The sequence below is a fragment of the Lagopus leucura genome, unplaced genomic scaffold (genome assembly GCF_019238085.1).
Source record: "Lagopus leucura isolate 7727_CA_CO unplaced genomic scaffold, USGS_WTPT01 Super-Scaffold_100009, whole genome shotgun sequence".
Classification (NCBI taxonomy): domain Eukaryota; kingdom Metazoa; phylum Chordata; class Aves; order Galliformes; family Phasianidae; genus Lagopus; species Lagopus leucura.
Window position 1 is genome coordinate 23,290,573 of NW_024962266.1, and position 22,235 is coordinate 23,312,807.

Here is a 22,235-nt window from a genome sequence, read left to right on the forward strand (position 1 = left end):
CAAGGCAAGCAGTGGGGATTTCCTCACTGAACGTGGAATGAACACAACAAAGCCCAAAAGCATTATTAACGAACACGTGGACTGATTCATAACCGTATCAGCTGTGACTAAAATCCATCTATTTTCCTGACATGAAAGCTCCTGTATTATATCCTCCTTGTTTAATTACAAATCTATATAAAGAAAGCAAAACAAGCTTACTGCTCATGTCCCATGACCTGATCACACCACTGAAGGTGTAGCAAGGATGGATACCACTAATAGCTTTTATGAAGAACTAATTAAGTTGGTAGATGGGGTGCTTGAACACATCCCCAAATAACTTTGAAACCTTAGTTTCAAATTTGCAGGAGACTGAAATGTAAATCAAGAATATGCTCAGTGGGAAATTGGAATTCATTTTATTATAACCTGAGACATAAAAAATATTCATCAGTTCAGCTGCCTTGGGAAAAAGTGTCCTCCCACATCAGAATGTATAATTTGAAATAAATTGGTTCTATCTGAAAGTTTTCCAGTCTTTCCCTGAATTCATGCTGCCAGCTGACCCTCTGATGAGTTGCAGGCAACATATGGCTGACTCATGTCAAACTTTTCTACAGCTTAGCAGTGCAATATCCGTAGCATTCTGTAAACTAAGAATGACAGCATATATTAGCCACAGGAGTCTTGTGACTGCTCACCAGAAGTTAGTCATCATTAAACACAAGAAGTCTGGATAGGATGCATTCCTCATCTACTACTTGAGTGTGTGGAGAAAGCCAGCCTGCTCAGTACAGAATGGTGTACCTGCCAACACACCATGTATACACCTCAACACACAGAATTCCTTATGAAATGGAGCAAAACTGCATTCCTCTCCCTTGAACATCAATACCTAAATATAAGGCCACATAATTAAACACAAATAAGCCCTCAGTTTGACTAACCATACAAGGGGAAAGGAGCTCCAACTGAGAATGGCAGAACTGGCACTTGTTTGAGTAGAAGGGAAGAAGGCAGCCTCAGGCTACTCTTACACTTTTTTGATCACACCCTACCTACTGCTTTGAGACTGCAGACTGCAGTTAAATTGATGTCTGCAATGCCCACAACTGGCTGAGGAATTAATCCTGCTTTGGGCATGTCCTCAACGACTAACAGCCATGACATGTCAGAGAGAAGGAGAGCCACTAGAGGCAAGTCTGCTGGCTCTAAGGCAGATTAGTATCGTGGGAGATATCTTAATGCAATTTTACACCCACTTTTAATAAACACTTGAGTCACACCAAAAGCAGTCTGGTTTCCAGCATGCTATACCTCTTCCAGGTGAACTACGAGTTGCTCAAGGCACCAATCACAGCTCTCTCATCTTTTGCACAGCCTGGTGCTCACCATGAGCACTTAACTGAAATGACTGCCTGATCATACAGACATAATCAAAATTCATTCCTTCAGATGGGCTGCAACACATGAAACACAAACTCTTCCTCTCCTCTTCCATTATTGTTTCTTTCACCTTAAAGCCCATTGTACTGCAGAAGATAGCTTCCTCTTGCAAGCTTTGGGAAACTTCCACTGGAAAGGATTACAAATGCAACTGCAATCTTGTTTCTGACTTTGGGCATCTAGTTTAGAATTGTCAAATGCAGAAAGACTTTTTTAGGATGTTAAAATAAATGACCTTCAATGAACTTCAAATAATATGCTTAAAAAGATGGTTTTTTTTTTTTCTGGTGTGCAAATACCAGGTTTTTGCTTAAATTTATGGTAATCCAGGTCATGCTTCAGACAGATATTAAAAAACTGGAACAGGATCTGACTCATCAACACAAACAGCAGCCCACTCTCAGCCATACAACAAACCCCAGGGCCAAAGGAATAGAACAGAAATGAAATTAAAGGGAAAATTTTCATCTGCAGTAACAGGATGAGTTTTCAACACAGAACTAGATGGGTCCCTCCAAGCCCACGGCACTGGTGATTCTGTATGATTTCATTTTCAGAATTGTGCTAGTACGTGAAATACCTTTGCATTTTCTAAGATAATCTGTTGCTTTAGATACTCTGTTTTCATAACAGACAGGTGAAAGGATTGGACTTTTGCCTTTATTGCCTGTGAAACAGCTCCTGATAACCTCCCTGAAACTTCCAAATTCAAATTAATACTCTGCCAAACATTCCTTATTTTTAAACATGATGCTTTATATCCAGTTCTATGATCCTTCCTATAAGCTAATCAAATATCAGTGACACTCGCCCACTCATCACCTAAGGGCACAGCTCTGATTAAGGAACCCTCTTTGTCCTTTAAACTTGTTTGTTAAATAGAAAGCTTTATAATAAAATAGTTGAGTTTTGTTTACACTGCTTCTGCTGTGTCTGAGGGATATCAAACACTTAACTTATCCAACATTTATGAAATAAATTTAACTAGTAGATTAAGCTAAGTGAACCTTAATGTTTCCTTAATACAGGAACCCAGCTTTGAATCAATCTCATATTGTGGCAGTGTACAAACAGACAAAGGCAGGTTCAAGGAATTGAAACCAAGATAAAATAAGTGATCTCCATAATTCAGTATCCTGCTTTCAAAACAGTGCATCCACACAAGGCTGATACAGAGGGAGTTATCACTTTCTGTCCATCTGCCCTGTGCAAAATTACTGCAGTTCATGTAAGTTTCCTGGTGCTTCATTGCTAAACTGGCCACAGTCTACATATACAAGCAACACAGGTCAGACCGGTTACTCTCTGAGAAAAAAGGAGTTACTACTCTTTAGGCAGAGAGAACGTAGGCATTGTGGAGATCATTAAAGACATAGAAAAAAATGAATCAGAAATGAAATGGATTTTTTTTTCCCCAATATCATGCAGGAGGTGCAAGGGTTACTCTCCCAGTGCCAGCAATGCACATATTGTGACAGCTATCAGTGTGTTTCAGTCACAACTAATGTAAGAAAGAAGAGAGAAACTTCTGACTCTTTTTTATTCATATTTTTTTAAACTCAGCAGTGAGGGAAATACACCAACAACACTTATTTCACCTTTACCTTGTTTCCAGAAAACCCAACAAACTCCAGTAATCTCAGAATTCGTGCTGGAAACATGGACAGTGTCTATAGAAAAAAAAATAAAGCAAGTTACACAGTAGCAGACTTTCTGCATCTCAGCTAAAGACTGCCTTACACCACTTTCCCAAACACAATAAATAGTTGATAAAAATTACTAAAACCATCTTTATGTATCCGAGGATGTTCTGGGTAAATTCATATACTTGCTGTCTTCTGTATACAATTTAAACAGAAATATCCATTTGACTCAGGACTGCTGTGTCTCCAGGATTCCCTGACAGAAAGATGTTTATACAGCACACATTGTAACTGCAGTACCTCTGGGAAGTTCCAGAAATACTGGGTGTGCACTGCACTGTACATATTTGTTCTTTGTGCAGTAAATCCAACATCAGGGCACACGCCAGACTCTCACACTGCTTAAGGCAAACTGAGGGAAGCACCTGGCACTTTCTGAAGTCCATCACCTCAACAACCACCGCATCCTTCAGCACCTCCGGGTCAGTGCCTCTGATCCACCAAGAAGTATCCTGCTGTGTGCTGCAGAAGACAACTGTACCACACCACCATCATCTGACCCCTTGTTTTCAGAGCAGAATGCAAACAAAGGCATGAAACAATGGCCTTTAACCGCATCATTGGTAACACTGATGTCCAGGAACTTTTCAGGTATTTAAGTTATCAACACTTCCAGTTAGCTAGCTTTCAGCTCGAGAGAAAAACTGCTGGTACGTACCAAGTTGAAGGCTCCAACTCCAAGCTTTACACCTCCCTCAAAATGAAGATGGTTCTCTCCTTTGACATAATGCGGAGACTGTATGAGACTGTCCAACTCCCTGAAAAAGCAAAAGATTGTGTTCTCATTTTGTGCCTGTTCAAAAGAACATTTTGTTAAATATAGGAAAAGATTATTATTATTATTATTATTAAGGATGGGTTATCAGAAATTACTACTTGTTCTTCTAATTGTCATAGATCTCAGTTCTGTAATATCCCTTATTTCCCAGCATAATCCAACCAGATCTGAAACTGGTTTGTTCCCAAGCTTTCCACAGCCACACATTTATCACAATATTGTTTTACTTCGTTTTGTTTATTGCTGGGGGAATAAACCCAACACACTGCTTAATGGCAGCCACACATTACTATTCAGGCTGTCCAGTTTTTATCTGCTGACTGTTGCTAATGGATATATGACTTTTTATTGTAACTGCAGCATTTACAGCGGACCTGTGTTTGGTCACCTCCAGCCTGCACAAGTGGACACTGCCACCTTTCTCCCTTTCAGCATCCTTCTGGGGAGCCCAGACTGGATGTCATTATGTGTCTGGTACACAAGCAAACTTTTTATGCACTTAAAGCAAATGCTTCTTTCTAAATTATGTAATTTTTTTTTTTTTTTAAATAGCATATGGTAAATTTTCAGCCCTGAAAGAGAATTTTTAAAATTTCATCTTTGCAATATTTCCCCCTAATGTCTCTGCCAGGGGTTCTGCTGCTGCTCTGCTGACAGCAGAGAAAGGAAGGCTGGCTTTTTATACCACCAATTTCGTTGTGCTAAATATCAATCAATGCAAATAAAGTCTCATTTCATCATTTTTCTCTGTAACCTTCTGCACCATACTGTCATCAAGGCTGCAAGTAATTACTTCTTGCCACATCAAAGGTACAAAAACAATAAATGCCAATCTCACTTAACAACTTGCCTTGTTAAAATATGTTCTAGTTATACGTAAGTCGTTTTTATCATTCTCTTGAAGGAGACCACCTAAGTTCTACTAGTTTTATAGCACTCAGCTTTTTACATATACTAAAACTGTTCTTAATTTACTGAGGCAAAATTGAGCATGCTTCCCATAGTATACATTTCAATGCATCTTTTCAGAATTTACTACTGCACTTCAAAACACTTTGCACATGTTGAAAACAGCTCTCCATTACTGCCTGAACATAAATACACTTACCCACATGCTTTTAGCTTCTAGACACCAAGTAATGGACATATTGCAAGTTCAGATAAGCAAACCTGCTTATCATTTTTAATAGCACGCACCTTCCCTTTAGAGTACAACAACTGCCTTACTTAACCAGATTAAAGGTCCAGCTTACCCACTATTTCACACAGACAGTGACACATGCTAGGGAAAGCATCCTCTAGGAATTGCCTGTCTGGGGACTTTGTGACGTGGAAAGACTGCATCTGTTCTATGCTAATTAGCTCCAATAAGCCTATTTCCTGCAAATTCGTTTGACCTTTCTTTGAAGTCAGCTGTTTTCCATTGCAAGCTCTTCAGTTTATTTTCTCTTAGTTTTTTGTTTCGTGCCTTCTTAATGGAATTACTCACGCTTCACCTACTGGTTTTTGATGTTCCAAAAAAAGGCTGCAGCTAGAACAATAAAGAAATGCTATTTTATATGCCTGATGATCTGTTTCATGCACAGCCTCATCTGAAGTAGACAAACCTTGTGAGTTAATAGGGAAGGGGTTCACTACCTCTTTTTCTTCCATTCCCTGCCTACCTAATGCAAATTTGTAAACCAACTCAACCGTAACATCAGTGCCTTTCATTTTGCAAAGAAGGAATCCACGTGGGCTAAGAAAGGTTCTAGATGCAAGGCCCATAATAAAGGCTGGAATAAATAAACCACTGATTCATTTGTGAATTGGAGAATTCGACTTCACACTTGCACACTTAATTTTATCACCACTCTAACATACCTGTATGTTTGGTAACTGTTTCTGACTTTGATGCCTCCTTTTATGAAGCTAACCATATTCTCATCCTGTGAGAAAGGAAAACACACAAGCAGTATAAATTTATAAGCGTTATGAACAGCTTTTACCATCTGAAGATGAACACATGCCCTGAACATAACCATCATCACACACAGTACAACTCTCTAAGAAACAATACATGGATTTATGGCTTCCTTTTTATATTTAAACACTTCTACTCTGTTTAGATATATACACATACACACAAACACTTGACTTTGATGCCTTCTGTGATTAGGAGAGCCCCCACGACCTGCAGACCATTTGAATTTCCGTAATGAACACAGGGAGCTCAGCTAATGAATGGCCTCTACAGTCCAGGCACTTATGGCTGTTTCAGAAAAATAGCCCTCTCATTTGTCCTTCAGCACGTTAAGATCTGAATGTTTCCTGGCTCAGCACCAAACACAAATAACTGCCTGTCCTCAAGAGTCTACAGAATATAGTTTCATATCCTAAAAAAGGAAGCAGGGTAAGCAAAGTCACACAGGATATGCTCTTTCTGGTCTGAATTGAGTCTGAATTGATCTATGAGCCCCATACTTGTACGGTAGCATGCTACTTTACTAGCTATAATGAACTGAGAAGTTACAGGAAAGTATCTGGGGGACCATTAGTCAACAGCTGTATCCCAAAGAGAGAAGTCTTTAGTCTGAGAAATTTCTGGTGGTAGTTTCTTGCTCCATTAATCAAATCTAATCTGTTATTCTGGTTTGTTTTGATATGTGCTATTGCTTTGGGACAAGAAAGCTACATGTGTTTTAGCAGATGATTTTTTTCTGTTATGGTATTTTTAGAGCCTGTACAACACATTGTGCAGAAAAGAGCGTAGATTAGATGAACACTTTACTGTTATTGACAAGAAAACGGGCCCCAGTCATGCTCATCAGTATGTAAACAGAGACAGAATCTGGCCCAAAGAGCTTTCCATCTTTCTGCCAGTCAGGAAAATAACTCCATCTATCAAACCTACCAAAAGCAAACTCTAGAAGAAACTGAATTACAAATTAGCATCAGAAGCCTCCTGGCCCAAACTGAAGGATAGGGGCTTCCTACTGCAGACTGACCTGCCTTTGCCAGCAGTCCTAAAGAATGGTTTCAAGAGCAACAGATGAGGACAGAAGCTGCACACCATAAGCAGACATGCAATTCCTGATGATATATTCCCAGATAATTGAATCCCAATAATATCCAATCAAAACAATCACAATGATGTGATTCTGTTTTGCTTTGTTCTGTAGAACTAGTTAGGGAGGACTTGGGCACATCAAAGCACGTATTCTCAGTTACATACTCAAGATACCAGCAACAGAGATAACCAACACAAGAATAGTCCAAATGTCCCTCAAAATCCTGATATTAATTTCTGTGTGTTTTCAGCTGGGTTTGGTCACTTACATAAAGCATCAAAATTAACTGATTGTAGCAGCTGTTGGAACAAAGTGTCTTTAAATTTTTAAAACCAGTTCTTGAGCTCATGAAAAATTGAGCACAGAATGGAAGAGGAAGCAAATAAACTGATCTTCTTGATGCAGAAGAAAATTGGAAATTGTTTTCTTACTCTGTAATTTCTCATGTATTTATAAGCAGTTTTAAAGATGGATAAACGAGGAAACAGTGCTTAAAAATTGAGAGACATTACATTAAGCATTCTTACAGTTACAATGGGGAAGTTCTAAAAAATACTACTGTAATAGCTTCAGAATCACTTGAACTGTCCCAGTGCTAGAGGCTGCTCATGTCAAGAAGAAGGAAGATGGAAATAAAATAGAATAATCCAGATGAAAGAGTCGTACACCATTGGGTCAAATAACAGCATCTACAATTCATTAATTCTAATAGAGAACATATATAGTATTTTGTTTGCAATGAGCTATGCAAGAAGCCATACCTGGAGGAATGTGAGTGCTGCTCTTTGAAGTAAACATTCAGCATAGCAAATTTCTGCATGGATTTCCTCTAGTGTCACATGGAATGGAAGAAAAACAAATCAATCAGATGAAAAATAATTAAACAAAACTTAGATCATTAATAAAGGAATAAACTCACAAATCTCAAACTGAGGAAAGCAGTTTCAAAATTACCTGCACTGCTTCTAGACTACCAAGGCAACTCCAAGCACTAATGGTACACAGAGTAATTTTGCAGAAATTTCCTAATTATTTCCAGAAATTCTTGAATTTGGAACCTTTCTAGCATTTTCCCCATGAACTTCTAGGCATTTCCTTATGCAGTAATTTTTGGAAATACTGAGTCAGTAGCCAACATAAAACAGCCAGCAACTTTGGACATGGTGAGATAGCAATTGCCAGAACACCAGTCCAGCAATTGCTGATAAATCATCAGTTTTATCAGTGAGTTTTTCACCTAATGTGTTCTTGCAGATTGCCAACTCTATACAATTCTAATTCCAGTGAAAAACCCAAACAAACATAGACAAATTAGAGACAGTGTTACCTTCAGTAAAGTTTTCAAGGCTTTGTCTATGCACAAGGTTGTTGATGGAGTCAGCTACTGTAGATTTCTTCCTAAATCTGCAGAAAAGTCAGTTTGGTCATTCTGAACATGAAGGAACATGAGAACTGTATCTTTCAGCTGGCTATCTTTGCAGTCTCTAAAATACCTCCGCTGTTCACCAACCCACTGTCATCTCCCTGCGCATGCAAACATGAGAATATCCCATGTAAACTTTTGTTAATGTGACCCTCCTGAGATCTGTCTTTTATCCTTTGTGCACAAAATCCCATTTCGATGGTGGAAAGGATCAGGAGGCTTTTTGAATCATACTGCGTGCGTGTGCACACTGTTTCAAAGGCAGCTGGTTACAGCAAAATCATCACCAAATGGAATGATCCTGCAGCACCTATAAATGGTAAATAGCCTCCAGACACTGCAGAATCAGTACAATGGACAGGACAAAAAACTAACTGACAAAAATTGATTGACAAAAAAGAAAATAAAATCAGATATTGTGGTAAACAAGTTTTCAGGAACAGAATGCTGAAAACACTCAGGAGTGTGGTCTGACCTCGTAACTGAGGCTCCTTTGAGCAGGAGGTTGGACTAGATGGCCTCTTGATGTCAACTTCCAGCTTCAGTGACTGAATTGCCCCACACTTACTTTTGACAGGTGGCTTGAGCTTCTTTCATGGTGTTTCCTGCATTCATTATGTCCTGAGGATCAAATGTCATCATAGCTTGCATTTCCAATATAGTGGCATAAGTCAGTGCATGATACATACTGTCTTTAGTTCTGCAAGAAAACACAAGATTCAAAGCAGAGTTACTTTGTTTTTATTACTTTAAAAAACAAGTACAAATCCAACTCCAGAAACGTATCGGTCTGACAGGAACTAGGTCTAAATGAATTAGAAATCAGGCACGAAGGACATGCAAACAGTTAATAAAACCAAGAAATGCTAACAGATTCTGATCTGTGTAGGAAATCATGTTTACAGCTCCAGTTTCAATAACTGTGGAGATGTTCCAATTCTGAGCCAAGGATAGGTACTAAATGTACATGAAGTACAGGAATTAACCACATGGCCAACCATTCAGGGAAAACAAATCACTTCTTTTTTTTCCTCTTTAATAAATTACTTAAATGAACTCAACAATGCATGACCAAAATCCAGACATCATTCTATTCTGGGACAGTTACTCAGGACAGACTCAAGGAGATGGTATAGTAGTAACACCATTCTATAACCCTGGCCAAAGTAGCATCTTCTTCAAATAGAATTTCCTACTAGAAATATTCCAGTCAGACATGATGGCTTTTTCCTTCTGTCAACTTTCCATCTCAAATTGCTCAATTCAGATGCTATTCTGAGGGACTTCAGATAGTGCCCCTTTTACAGAAAACCAAAAGATATGGCAAGAATGCAAGGAATACAAGCAATCCTAATCTGCAGACATTGCCAGCAGTGTTTCTCAGGCAGGAAGGGTTTATATACCTCACACACTTACAGCATTCACTTAGTATCCATGTTATAACCACCTGCTAATGAATCCATGTATCTTCAGATCTAGATGTCCAACAAGGGCAACTTGAAGGGAAAGCTCAGATGAGTTCCTGCTATAGGCAATCCCTGTGCACCTTTCTAATTCACTCCTGACAAATTCAGATAAACACTGCTAAAGAGCTATGTTTGTTATTTCAATTCTTTACACCTTTAGGACTGATCAGAAAGGTCTCTATTGCCAAGCTTTCACAACATCCCAATTCACTTCTTTCTCCTCTGGGTTTAGATAACTGGATTGCATTGAAAGATAACCTTAGGAGTAATTTAAGACAACCCTGCACTCATCAGTGATCCAGTAACTCACTGCAGTGATCTGAACCCCTTTAAGCTTTCTAACCATTCACTATCATGCACTGATTCTTTTGCTGATGGAGTGAAACATCTTAAACTGTCTTGAAGAGTTCCTGAGGTTTGGTTGCGTTTTCCAGAGGGAAAAAAAGAAAAAAGAAAAAAAAGAATCTTCTTAGTGGCAACATGCAATAAAATGAAATCCCAGAATTATATGACCCACCTTGCGTACTTTGTGAAACGCTTTCAGATTTAGGGATTAAAATTACACCTGGTGCTGGCACAGACAGCATTACACACACCTGGTACCTCCCTTGCCAGCCTTCATCACAGTGCCAGAGGGCTCCCTTTTTCCAGGACACGTGGCACACAGCATGCTGGCTGGCTGTACTGAAGAAATTTGCAGCGCACAGCTTCAGACCATGCAAAAATCAGCATTTTCTGCCTGTCCTTAACTCACAGTTGCACACATTACATCGACCTAACAAGCTGCTCTAATCAACCTCTAAGCCAAACCAGCAGAAAGGCCATTTTGGGAAACAACCAACTGCTGTAAGCATTGCGGGCCCCCAAACATGCTGACATCCATCTCATCTGCAGAGTGAAAAAGGAGAACAGACCAATAATTGAGAAATTGGTTAAAATCCCATGGAGTCAGGACAGCTCTGTCTCGGTCTCCCAGACTGAGATTATTTCAGTAGACTGTCAGTGTAAGTAGGAAAAAAAAACAAGAAGAACAAATTATAACATGCCAACCTATGAAGTGTTCCTGTTCATTTGATTTCTCATCCGCCTCAGCTGGCACAGATAAACACAATTCACCTCAGATTTATTAAAATAAAATCCTTTCAAATTCAAAGCAGAGGGAAGGCACTAAAAAAGACCTCTTCCAAAATTTCAGAAACTTGCTGCCAGAATCAAAGCAGCTAATCATTAAATCCACCGTTTTAAAGGGAAAAATCATACTTTTGTCTACACAATGGTCAAGAGGGATTTCCCTCTCCAGCAATTTGCTGCACATAACTTTTTCTTTTTTTTGCTTTCAATTCCTCAGCAGGACATTTCGATTCCTCCTCAGGACACTGCTGGAGTTCAACAGTCTTTACGACATAAACTAATGCTCTGATTAATCACTTACCCAAATAGTTGGTATCACATGGCTGAATAAGAGGCTTATATCTTTAGGCATTTATGGAGTTCTGCCACGTCTGCTCTCCAACTGCTGTACAACCACTATCACCTTTACAGCACTGCCATTCCTCAAGACTGGCACCTATTCCCACTTGAAACAAGCACCTACATGAAGACTGCAACAGCTCTCCTCTCCAGTTGAGGTGTGAACCTAAAAGCCTGGTGTGTTTTAACCTCAGAATTGACTGAAGGCCAATCTTTTGTCTGAGAAACACAGAGCCTAAGATCCTTTTGAGGATTCTTTAACAGTAACTCAATAGCAAGACATGCTATTGCTTGTATCACTAGCTTATAAAACAAAGCTATTGCCTGTTATCACTAGCTTATAAAAAGTCCAGGGTCAATTTTGCGTGCTAACTTAGTATCAAAATGCTCCTATCAAGTGAAACAAATCCAACAGCAAGGACTGAGAGTATGTTCATCAAGGCATATCCAGGAACAGGATCAGGGTTCAAACACTACTTGCCTCAGTGGGATGTGGACACATGGGGACTGAAAGGTTGCCCAGAAATTCCAGCAAGTCCAAACAACCCACTAGACTATTGCGTGGGCTTCCATAGGAAGCCTCCATTTTGATAACTGGACATCTTCCAATAAAGACTTATTTCCTATGAAAATTTCCCACAAGCATTAAGTTTACAATTAGAAAAGACCATTTTAATCAACCCGAGTCAGTACGAGTCAGAGGAATGGTCTAAATCTGGTCTATGCTGAAAAGCTATGATTTAACAAGAATACCCTCCAGCCTTTTTGAAATAAACTGTTCTATAAAATACAGAGTCTAGTAATTTCAGCTAGGAGGTGAGACAAATAATTAAGTCAGGTTTTGGCAGCAATAAATGTTCTTTTTATAAAGAGTATAAAGCTGTGTTCCTCCAGACTCCAGTCACTAAAAAAGTGGAAATAATGACCTTCTTCATGTTCTTGACATTCTTTACCATAAATAGCTAACCTGAGCTTTCTGTAGAGCTGCACTGTCTTCATCCAAACACAGCCTAGATCTTCAGTATACCTCCATGTGCTTCCCCTTACTTTGCACTGTTCAGTTTGACCATCACAGTTCTGATAAAACTTCCCTGCCCCAATGAACAACTCCATAGCTGGTTTATCCTACGATCACGTTTTACCACACAACAAAGGCAGTCATTACAAATTGTTTCTATTCAAATCCTAATAACTTCCTTAAGCTCTCTAAAACTCAGAATACACAAGAGAACATTTAATATTGCAATTTAGATTTTTAAAAATTCCAATGACAGTGGATATGCACCACACACCTCCACTATTCTGACAGCAGTTTTAAACAGATAAGCAGTAAAGCAGAACGCCGTCAAACCCATCCGGCATATCCACATATGAAAGGATTTAACTCACCTTTCAAACACAGTCATTCCAGAACCAACATTACACTAACACCTCCAACGGCTTTTGGAGACTATTTCCTGAATAAAATCCACTGCCCAGAATGAATCGTTCTCGTATTTCTGCTGTACAAGCAGCAAGAAAAATGTGCTGCAGCTTAACCAATGATCCACATTGCTTTGTCAAGAATTCATTTCTTACTGTTCTCCCAAATGATCTGATATCAGGTGATTACACCACTCTTTCCTTTAGGATAAGTGTTAAAATATCAAACATTTGTTTCACCAAAAGGAATAAGAAATATCCAAAATCAACTCTTTCAGCATTTATTAACTGCTTTCAATTAAATGAGAGCTAAAAATATAGTCAGCTTTTAATTGATTTGCTGTAACTTGAGGTTGAGGAGGAACACAAGATGTGTGCCCTCCCCAGTGACTGGACTGTCTGACTGATGCTCCCTGTCACAGTTAACAAAGTACATATTAAAAATAACTGCTGTGCTTGGTGACTGAGTTTAATGTTTTTCTTGAACTTCTTAGACCTAGTACCAATATTGCATATAAGAGATTAAGCTAATTAAACTTAGAGCAGGAATTAAAAAAGAATTGGAGCCCATCGTTGTACAATAACCATATTAAGAAAGAAAACTGACTCTAAAACTTTTTTGGCTAAAACTGCTCCAGGAAACAAAATGTTCAGTGCTATGAAGCAAGAACACCAGATTAAAATTTTTATGAAACAAAATCTCATCTTTATGGAGGATATTATTTTCCTAACAGGAAAAAAGAACTTTATCTCAACAACAAGTCTAGACAATATCCTTAGCTATTTCTTTTTAAGCTGCAAAGAGAGATCTTCTGATTTTAACTCTCATATATTGCCAAAATCTGCTCTCAGTTACACATGGTACAAATCAGTTGGAAATACACTCACTGTGGAAGCCAAATGTGAGTAATTTAGTGAATATACAATAATGTAATATGGAGCAGAGTATGTCCTACAATACAACTGGTAAAGCTGCAAAATCGAGGATAAGATACTCTTCACAAGCATGTAGAAACTGAGAAGTATTTCTTTAAACAAAGATAGAATGTTTACGGACTGTGAAAATCAATTCTGAATCTCAGCACACTAAAAGGCAGCAGTGAGGAACTGATGACTCCCAAAGAAAACAGTCAGCATTACCACATATGCCCACTCTACATCTCCAGTCATTCCCTGAAGAGATGGGGATCCTGATGGGTATCATCTACAGGGAAATGCAGCATCTTGTTTCTGAATCACACTTGCAAATACTGTAGGTTTGCGTTTCTTTTGCTGCCAAAGGACAACAGGAAAAAGGCTTCCTCCCAACAACAGGCTAATGTGAAAAATGAGTTTCAGAATTGTTTTGCAATACGCAATGCACTCAGGTACAAAGAGAGAATAGCAGCTCATGAAATTATTCTACAGGGCCCAACAAAAGCTGGACGGAAACCACATGCAATATGAGAAAATGGATTTTCAAAAAACAACACAGCCTCACTAGGCTTTGCAGTGTATTGAAACCTCCTTTCAATTAAGCATCTCCCTATCTTATGCTAGGCACTGAATAAGTATTTCCAGATGGACACAGGGCTTTACTGACAGAATTTAACGATAATAGTCATTCTTCTTACCATTTTATGATATCTTCTGATGATATATAAGCACAATACAACACTGCTGTGAGTTAAAACCAATTCTAGCAATACACTTGAGCCTACAATTTATCATGAATGTCTTTCAGAGTGTACTTAACTTGGTAAGCCATAGATTGTGATATCAGAAACTGACGTGAACACCTCAACAAAGCAAAGCAGATCTACAGCATTCACTAATCCCTGATGGATTTCAAGCACACACTCCTGCCCTTAGGTGGCTCCTGCCTGAGCAGTCACAACCTGTGGAGGACATGGAAAGAGGAAGTGAAGGAGGTGCAGAGCACTGACAACTGTATTTATGGATGAATGAGGTAAGTAAAAGAATAACTGAGTAGAAAAGAAGCTGATGCAACCTGCTACTCCTGCTGCTGCTGAGAATATCTGAGGTCCCATACAGGTCTGAGCAAATGTACACACTAAGCCATAATGTTTACTGAAAAGTGTTTGCATGCCATTTCACTGAGTTCTGCATGTGAACACCCAGAGCTCTGGTTACATGACTCATCAGATCACTGATATCTCCTAACACCTCTAAAGTCATGCAGTTAAGGATAAAGGAAATGGCAAACTGAGGTGGCAAATGAGAAAACCTCCATTATCTATGAATTTTACTTGATATTCCAATAATCCAAAAGAAAACATTGTAATTTGCTGATGGCTCAAAAATAAATGGAGCAAACTGAGGAGAAAAAAACATGACTTAACAAGCCAAGAGCACAGCTAACTCCAGGACAGGGTATGAAAAAGAAATCAAAGAAATTGGCAAGATAAAACAATTTCTAGGAGTTTTGGACCTCACTGCCTCCAGGTGGGCAGCAGTGTAATTAGGACACATGAGCACAATGCTGAGTTGTAAAATAAACCATGAGAAAGTTTCTGCAAGTGGTGAAGTACTAAAGAAAATAACAATAATAACCATGCCACAAACCAAACTCATACATCTGAATTGAAACCTTGAGTAACATGCCCTAAGCTTGACAATTCATTACCAGCTGCTGACATAAAACTACCAACTCTTGTTACATGCAAGAAAATATGGGGAAGGAGGAGAAAAAAAAGCAAGTGTCAGAAGATAGATTTTACTCTTTCAGGAGAAAAAAAAATCCCATATCCTGTGCTACAGCAAAAGGGTTACTTCTTTGGACAGCAATTCAGAACCTTCTGTAGTTACCTTTGATCATTTACAATACTTACTCAACCAAGTGCAAAGCACTTATTCTGGCTTCCCCAAAACTTTAATATATTATTTACCCTCCCCTTCTGAACTGAAACCACACTTTAATAAATGATTGCTAAGAGAACTAGATGTCTAGTTAATTCTTATGAGAGATAGTGAAGCAGAAAATAAACAAATGAAAACTGGTAAAAGTAGCCAACTTACTTTGCTTGTAAAGAAGCCAAAGCATCTGAGAACTTGTTGCTAAGAAATAAATCCAGAGCTGCCATGCACTCATGCAATGCCACGTTGAGGTCTGATGCTGGTGACCTGCCAGAAGAAGAGAAAATAAACTCAGCACATCTGTTCCCCTTCTAGCAGTGCAATATTTGTACATTTCAACTTCCCATCGTCAGTGCTAGCCTTACTCCCAGTCCACTCCTAATGCTTGCAAAATATGAGTGAACTCTTGCTCTGGGACACCCTGGAAAGCAATTCAGATTTTCTGCCTCCTGAGGATAAAAGGCACCACATGGGCTGTAAATAAGAAGCTGTGCAGGCAGCAGTACCAGGTGGGAGCAGGGCATTTTGATGAGCTCGTTTAGCAGGAACACAGGAGCACTGGGTGGGAGGCTCAAAAAGACTGCAGGTTCAGTACTTTATGACTGCTGCTTGCTTAAGGGTGGGATGATTCCAAATCACACCAGGCTGTTTTATCAACTACTGCAGTTGCTGTAGTTTAGCTCACGCTCAGCTTGGTTGACCAGCAGACCACTACAGACTCACAGGCTGGTGAAAGTCTCACACTGTGCACGCTCCTGGGAACATCACTGTCCCTCAGAAGTGATGCTGCACTCCAACACAAATCTGCTGCTGCATCTCCAAGTCAGAAGATTATCTTTGTAGTCTGACTGTACTTTTCTCCTTCATAGCACTCCGATGTCAGCCTGACCTTGAAACGAGGGCTCTCAGCTGGTCTGTGGGTTACTGGCAAAGGGATGACACAGACCAGCTGAAAACATTTGGGCCCAAGTTCCTCCCCATCAGAACTGCTGGACACAAATCTGCAGAAGAAACAAATTAGGCCTTGTACTAACAAAGTTAAAGTAACCTGGTCAGTGTCAGGACAGCTGAAACATCTGCATCTAATGATCAAAGAGTTACATAGCATTAATATGTCACACGTAAGTTCGGTCCAAAAATTGCCCCCACAAAAACACAGCACAAATCCTCAGCGAGTTTCTGATGGCAAAAGCTCTAAGTGGTGCAAACTGCCTTGTTACTGGGAAACTGTTATTGTCTTAAAAAATAGCAAAACGCAGCCTGCTGAAAGGAGAAACAGACAGTAAAATGCTGGTATCATCTTCAGGAAAAAAGATAGGGGAGCACAGAACAGACAGATAGCATCAGCAATAACCGCTGCAGCTGCGTTCTGGTTTTGACTTTAATAATGACTGCAAAGAAGAAAGACCATTACCACACATATGAAAACCAGGGTTGCAGATTTGAAGAGACATCACACGACGCTGTTCGTAGTGGCTGCTGCCATCACACTTGAGATACACTGCAAATCCTGCACCCAGGAAACTCTGACTGGTCTGCAAACATGGATTAACCCAGCCTTGGCACTGCCTTGTGCACTGTGTGGTATCATGCCAGCCTGGCTGGCCAAGTCTGTTCTGAACCTGACTTACAGTAACTTTGTTAAATAATGCCTGCATGTATTATGGCTCCTACGTGCCTTTTTAAACCCTAAAACAATCATTATACAGTACATAAAACACATTTTTCTCCTGCTGTGAAATATTTGGACTAGTAACATTTGATCTGGTTTTATTTTGTTCTGTTTATCTCCGTGCAGAACAATTACAAATCAAAGCCCATTCAATACAAATAAACCTGTTCAAAATACTCCTTTTAAAACATAAAAATAATACACATATTTAAAAAATACATTTAAGTTCAAGGCGCAAACGGAATACATTAATTAGTTGGCATCTTCTCAGGAATAAGAATTATTAGCACAGTGCCACCCTCAGCAGCAGCAATAACATCAGTTGCTCACCTCCCTAATGCTCCAAGGAAACCAGAGATCTCACGTAGCTCCCAAGTAAAGGGCTTATGACCTGAACTAAGGCACACACCTTACATAAATGCCACAAATGATCACTCATTGCTACAAACAACAGGACAAAAAGACAGACCTGAAACTAGAAATGCTGAACGCTGTATCAAAGTGATTAGTCATGCTTCAGCAGGCTGCAGATTCCCTCCTGCTTTCGGCTGTAAGATCAGAACTGCCTCTAATCCACATGGAAAACACCATGCCCTGCCCCTTACCTTTCTGCCAGCGCTGTGCCGTGCCCCGACATGGCCATACGTGCCCGGTGCAGCGAGCCCAGGCGCTGCCTGCAGCCCCAACACAGCCAGGGACAACGTGAGCATCGCTGCTGCAGGCACAGCACGTCACGGTGAGCGCTGGCAGCCAGGCACAGAGCGCTGCTACTACTGACCTGGGTGGTGCTGGCACGGTAGCTACAGACCTGCCTCAAGTTAGTACTGCACCAGCTACTTCATTCAGCACCAAGGTAGAAGTCAAATACTCAGCTAATTACACACCCAAACACATAGCAGCATCAAAAGCCTACAAACTGGAATGGGGAGTCAAATGAGGCCAGCTGAAATGCAGAGAATTAAGGCACTAATTGCTGTCAGAGTGAGAAGCACACAGGTGAGAGCACTTCGTCTCATCAAATAACCACCCAGCCCAGGACTGAACCCACCACCCAGCTGTGGCACGGTCCCCAGGGCCCTGGGAAGTACAAACCTCTTTCATCTCACGCAAAGGGAAACACTAACAACAATATGCAAAGGTGGGCACTAACAACTGAATCAGTGGGGTGAGCTCATCTGGCTATGGCCAAAATAAAACAGTGCACACTCCCAAACTGCTTTGCTGGCTTATCAGCATCACTGCCCCTGTAAGAAAGGGCAGCAGGCTGCAATTACCGAGAGCTACGGCCCATCACCCAGGCAGCTGCACTGCAGAAGCTGATCAATTAAGAGCTAATTTTTGCCAAGAGCACATCATCTAATGGTAAAAGTTTTCTCCTGTGCGTGGTCCCATTGGTTAGCTTACACAAAGCAGTATCAACAACAAAGATATCAGCTGCTGGAGGAGGACTCAAAAACGATAAGAAAGATACTCGGAAGACATTAACATACCTGATGAAATCTCTTGCTGTTTTTATGACATCCTGTACAGGAAAAGCCTGTGCTGCGCCTGCTATAAAAATTACTCTAACAGAGCCACAGGCTGCCCCTGTAATGACTGCATTACAAGTTCCTAACAGCAGCGTGTACCTGGGCTGCAGCCCGAGATAAGACATTATCATTTTTTTCCCAGTTGGAAATAATTACTAATTACAACTTACAATTAACCCAGGTGCTTCTGTGCAGTGATAACGAGCTACTCTGGCAAGAACAGTTCATCATTTCACTAGTTTACCCGATGTCTAACTGGTACGGTACTTCCAAAATCAGCCTCCAAAGCCGTGCGCACTGAGGGCTGTGCTGCTCCTGCCAAGTTCTCCAAGACTTCAGCTGGCAGCTTTCCTTTGAGCACCACTTGTCTGGTAACAATTACAGCTCTGACAACCTCTCTTCCCCCACGTTTTCTTTCAACTAAAGAAAACAAAACTAAGATCAGGAATATTTCCAAGTTTAGGCTCTCTTCCCCTTGGCTTTAGAAGCTTCTTTCTGTTTCTTGATTTTTTGGCTGCAGGTCTTGTGAGGACAATCACATGCTTCTCACTGTGCTTTGATTATTTATGAAACCATCCTTCTCTGCTCTAAGGACCACCGCTGGGGTGTTTCACAAAGGCCAGCACATCCTGTGGCTCAGTGTGAGACCTGAGCTCCTGACCCCACTGCATCCCATCAGGACAATGACTCAGGGCATCCAAGCAATGCTTTTTTCGCTTAAACATCAGATCCTCTTTATGCTAACTGCAACACAGAACAAATTACATAAGCACACTAAGCAAAATTAAATTCCTGAATATTAATGAAAAGTTAAGCCTGTTCAGAAGCACAAGAATCATAATGGTTTTCACTATCAAAAGGGGGAAGGGGATTTCTATTTATTTATTTCTGCATAGGTTTTATTTCCCTGTGCGCACGATGCTGACTGATTTCTTACTATGCAGCAGAGCAGATATGCTTACTGGTTTTACAGATTTCTTTAATAAAAAGAATCTCCAATCTTGTATTCTGCAAAACGTTGAAAAACTGACTCCTTTGAACTCAGCATTTATGAGAACATTGCAAAAAAAACCCAAAGAAGGTACATCTAAAACTTTCACCTACAAACCTTAAATCTCTGTAATCATGCCAATGACCTTCTGTCTCAGTGGCTTGCATAGCACCAGTCCAACTGTGCTCAGTAATGACTGACAATGCTTTTATCTTACTGGGGAACATCAGAGAAGCCACTGTAGTGAACACCAACCTGGGTTCTGGCTGTAGCTCTGCCTGTATGTGCAGCTGCTCTTCTACCACAACGTGCCTGAGCACAGCAGAGGCTGCTCAGCACACACCAACTTCTACACGGAAGGGAAGGAAAGCACATCTGCAGGGCTACAAATCCAGCTCAGAAGGCTCCCGTTAAGTACTTATGAAGTATTTGCTCTTAATTTCATTCTGTATTTAACAGCTTGAACAATATGATATGTTGGCTTCCATTAGCCCCTTTGTAACAAGGGATTTCTCTCTAACAGCTTCATTTTTTACAAGACAATGCCGATCACAAGCTATTTTAAGGCAGCACAAACACTCCTTGTACTGGCAGAAAGAACAGGGTTGCACCAACACACTTCTCTATTTCAAGGTACTTGTGTCATCAGCAAAGGTATTTGTCAGCCCACCTTCACCCCGGTGATGCTGAAGACCTCACTACGGACACAAAGATGACCATTAGCACTGCCTTTATATTCAGCCAGCGCTCCTTCTAGCGATGCAGTAAAAAAGATTTAAAATAATGAATTCCTGAGCAATCTCTTTATGCAGCGTGAAACAGAACTGAATAGAGATCAGTCAAATGCCCAGAGCTGCTGCTTTTCTTCCAACTAGGAAGCAGTAAGGAACCATGCAGCTATCTCCCTGCAGACACTGAGCTGCTCTGGCTGTATCTGTACTAAAGCTTTAACCGCACGCAGACCTGAGGAGCACCCACAGCATCTCTCTAAGGTCACAGGCTTGGTTCTTAATAAAACCTACCTGATTTCAAGCACCTCCAACTTACAAACATGACTTGGCTTACTGGTATGCAGGGTGTCCATCCCACTGCACGCTCTCAAACAGATCCCCACAGATTTCAGAAGTTATTAATACCACACTGCCTTGTGTTCTTGTGATGCAGGGCAGACACAGCACGGTTAGGAGAGGACACAGTGTGATTACTGCCTTTGGCCAGTATGAGTTTGCTGGTTCCTTTCTAAACACAAGGATGACCGCTTAGAGCCAGGCTGTGTGACAACTGTTCTGATCTCCAGGCTGAAAAATATGCCTGCATGCAAAGAAAACAAACAACACATCACTCGGGAAGAACCCCTTTTCTGTTTTGCCAGCAGACCCAAAACTGTTCAGATCAGAAACAATCTTTTAAGAACTGCTCTCATTACCGTGAAAGGGAGAACCAGAATGCAACTCCGGTTAATAATTCCTTGCCATTCACTTTTCAGACAATACAGAAACTTTTTCATAACTCAAAAGCAAATAAGTTTATGTAAGAAAATTAATTCTACTGTATCCCTTCCTGGTTTACGTGCCAAAGCAGTAACACAGCAGTGTTCTCTGCTCTCGAGCACACTTCTGGCTTGTGTCTAACACCCCCAAGGTGCTGCAGAAATGCCATTATTTTTACCAACAGCAAAGCAATCAGAAAGATTTGAATTCTGTCCAAATGTTTCATAGAGAAACACAAAACCAACACGATTCTAAAACTAGCAGACCTTTGTCAGTACTTCAAACCACACAAGGATGGTGACACAGACTGGTTAGGGTTGGAAGGGACTCTTAAAGGCCATCCAATCCACCCCCCACAATGAAAAGGGACACCCAGAGCTCCAATGGGTGCCCAGAGCCCCACTCAGCCTGACCTCGGGTGTCTGCAGGGATGTGGCACCCACCCCCTCTATGGACAACCCATCCCAGTGCCTCAACACCCTTCCTGTAAAAATTGTATGCCTTCCAGCCTGCCTAAATCTCCCCTCTTTTAATTTGAAACCATTCCCCTTCGTCCTATCTCCAAAGAGTCTGTCCCCTCCTTCTTACAGCCCCTTTTTATTTCTGAGGCAAACTCAGCTCTGGAAGCACCCGGCTGCAGATGTCTCAGCAGTGCCACAGGCTTTTGTTGCAAACACACTCTGCTTTGGGCTCTTAGGTTTCAGTGACAGCTCACGGAACAAGGGGATGTGGCCAAGCAGTCCAGGAGAGGAGCAAAGTCCAGCAAGTCGGCAGACTCCTGCTCTGCCCTTGGTCCCACCACTGTTTGACTTGCAGCGAGCAGGATCTGGGTTGCATTACGCTGACAGCTCTCATCCTGTATTTGAACAGGCAAACAGCGCAATAAATTCACTTAGGTAGATTTGTTCAGACAAATAAAAAGTATACGTGTGTCCTTTCTGCAGCTCCCTTTCCGGA

The 22,235-nt window shown here is 40.7% G+C and overlaps 1 protein-coding gene across 1 annotated transcript in view; it reads right to left on the reverse strand.

The window, feature by feature from the left end:
* The window catches only part of TTC39A (tetratricopeptide repeat domain 39A), a 35,601-nt gene extending 16,728 nt beyond the window's left edge, over positions 1 to 18,873 (reverse strand). The window contains exons 1-8 of the mRNA XM_042874150.1: positions 18,759 to 18,873; positions 15,759 to 15,863; positions 8,951 to 9,082; positions 8,287 to 8,363; positions 7,721 to 7,788; positions 5,773 to 5,837; positions 3,790 to 3,889; positions 3,033 to 3,098 (exon numbers count right to left, since the gene is read on the reverse strand). Coding sequence (XP_042730084.1) covers positions 3,033 to 3,098; positions 3,790 to 3,889; positions 5,773 to 5,837; positions 7,721 to 7,788; positions 8,287 to 8,363; positions 8,951 to 9,082; positions 15,759 to 15,823 — 573 coding nt within the window. The 5' untranslated portion in view covers positions 15,824 to 15,863; positions 18,759 to 18,873. The remainder of the gene's footprint in view (positions 1 to 3,032; positions 3,099 to 3,789; positions 3,890 to 5,772; positions 5,838 to 7,720; positions 7,789 to 8,286; positions 8,364 to 8,950; positions 9,083 to 15,758; positions 15,864 to 18,758) is intronic.
* Positions 18,874 to 22,235: the final 3,362 nt, after the last annotated feature.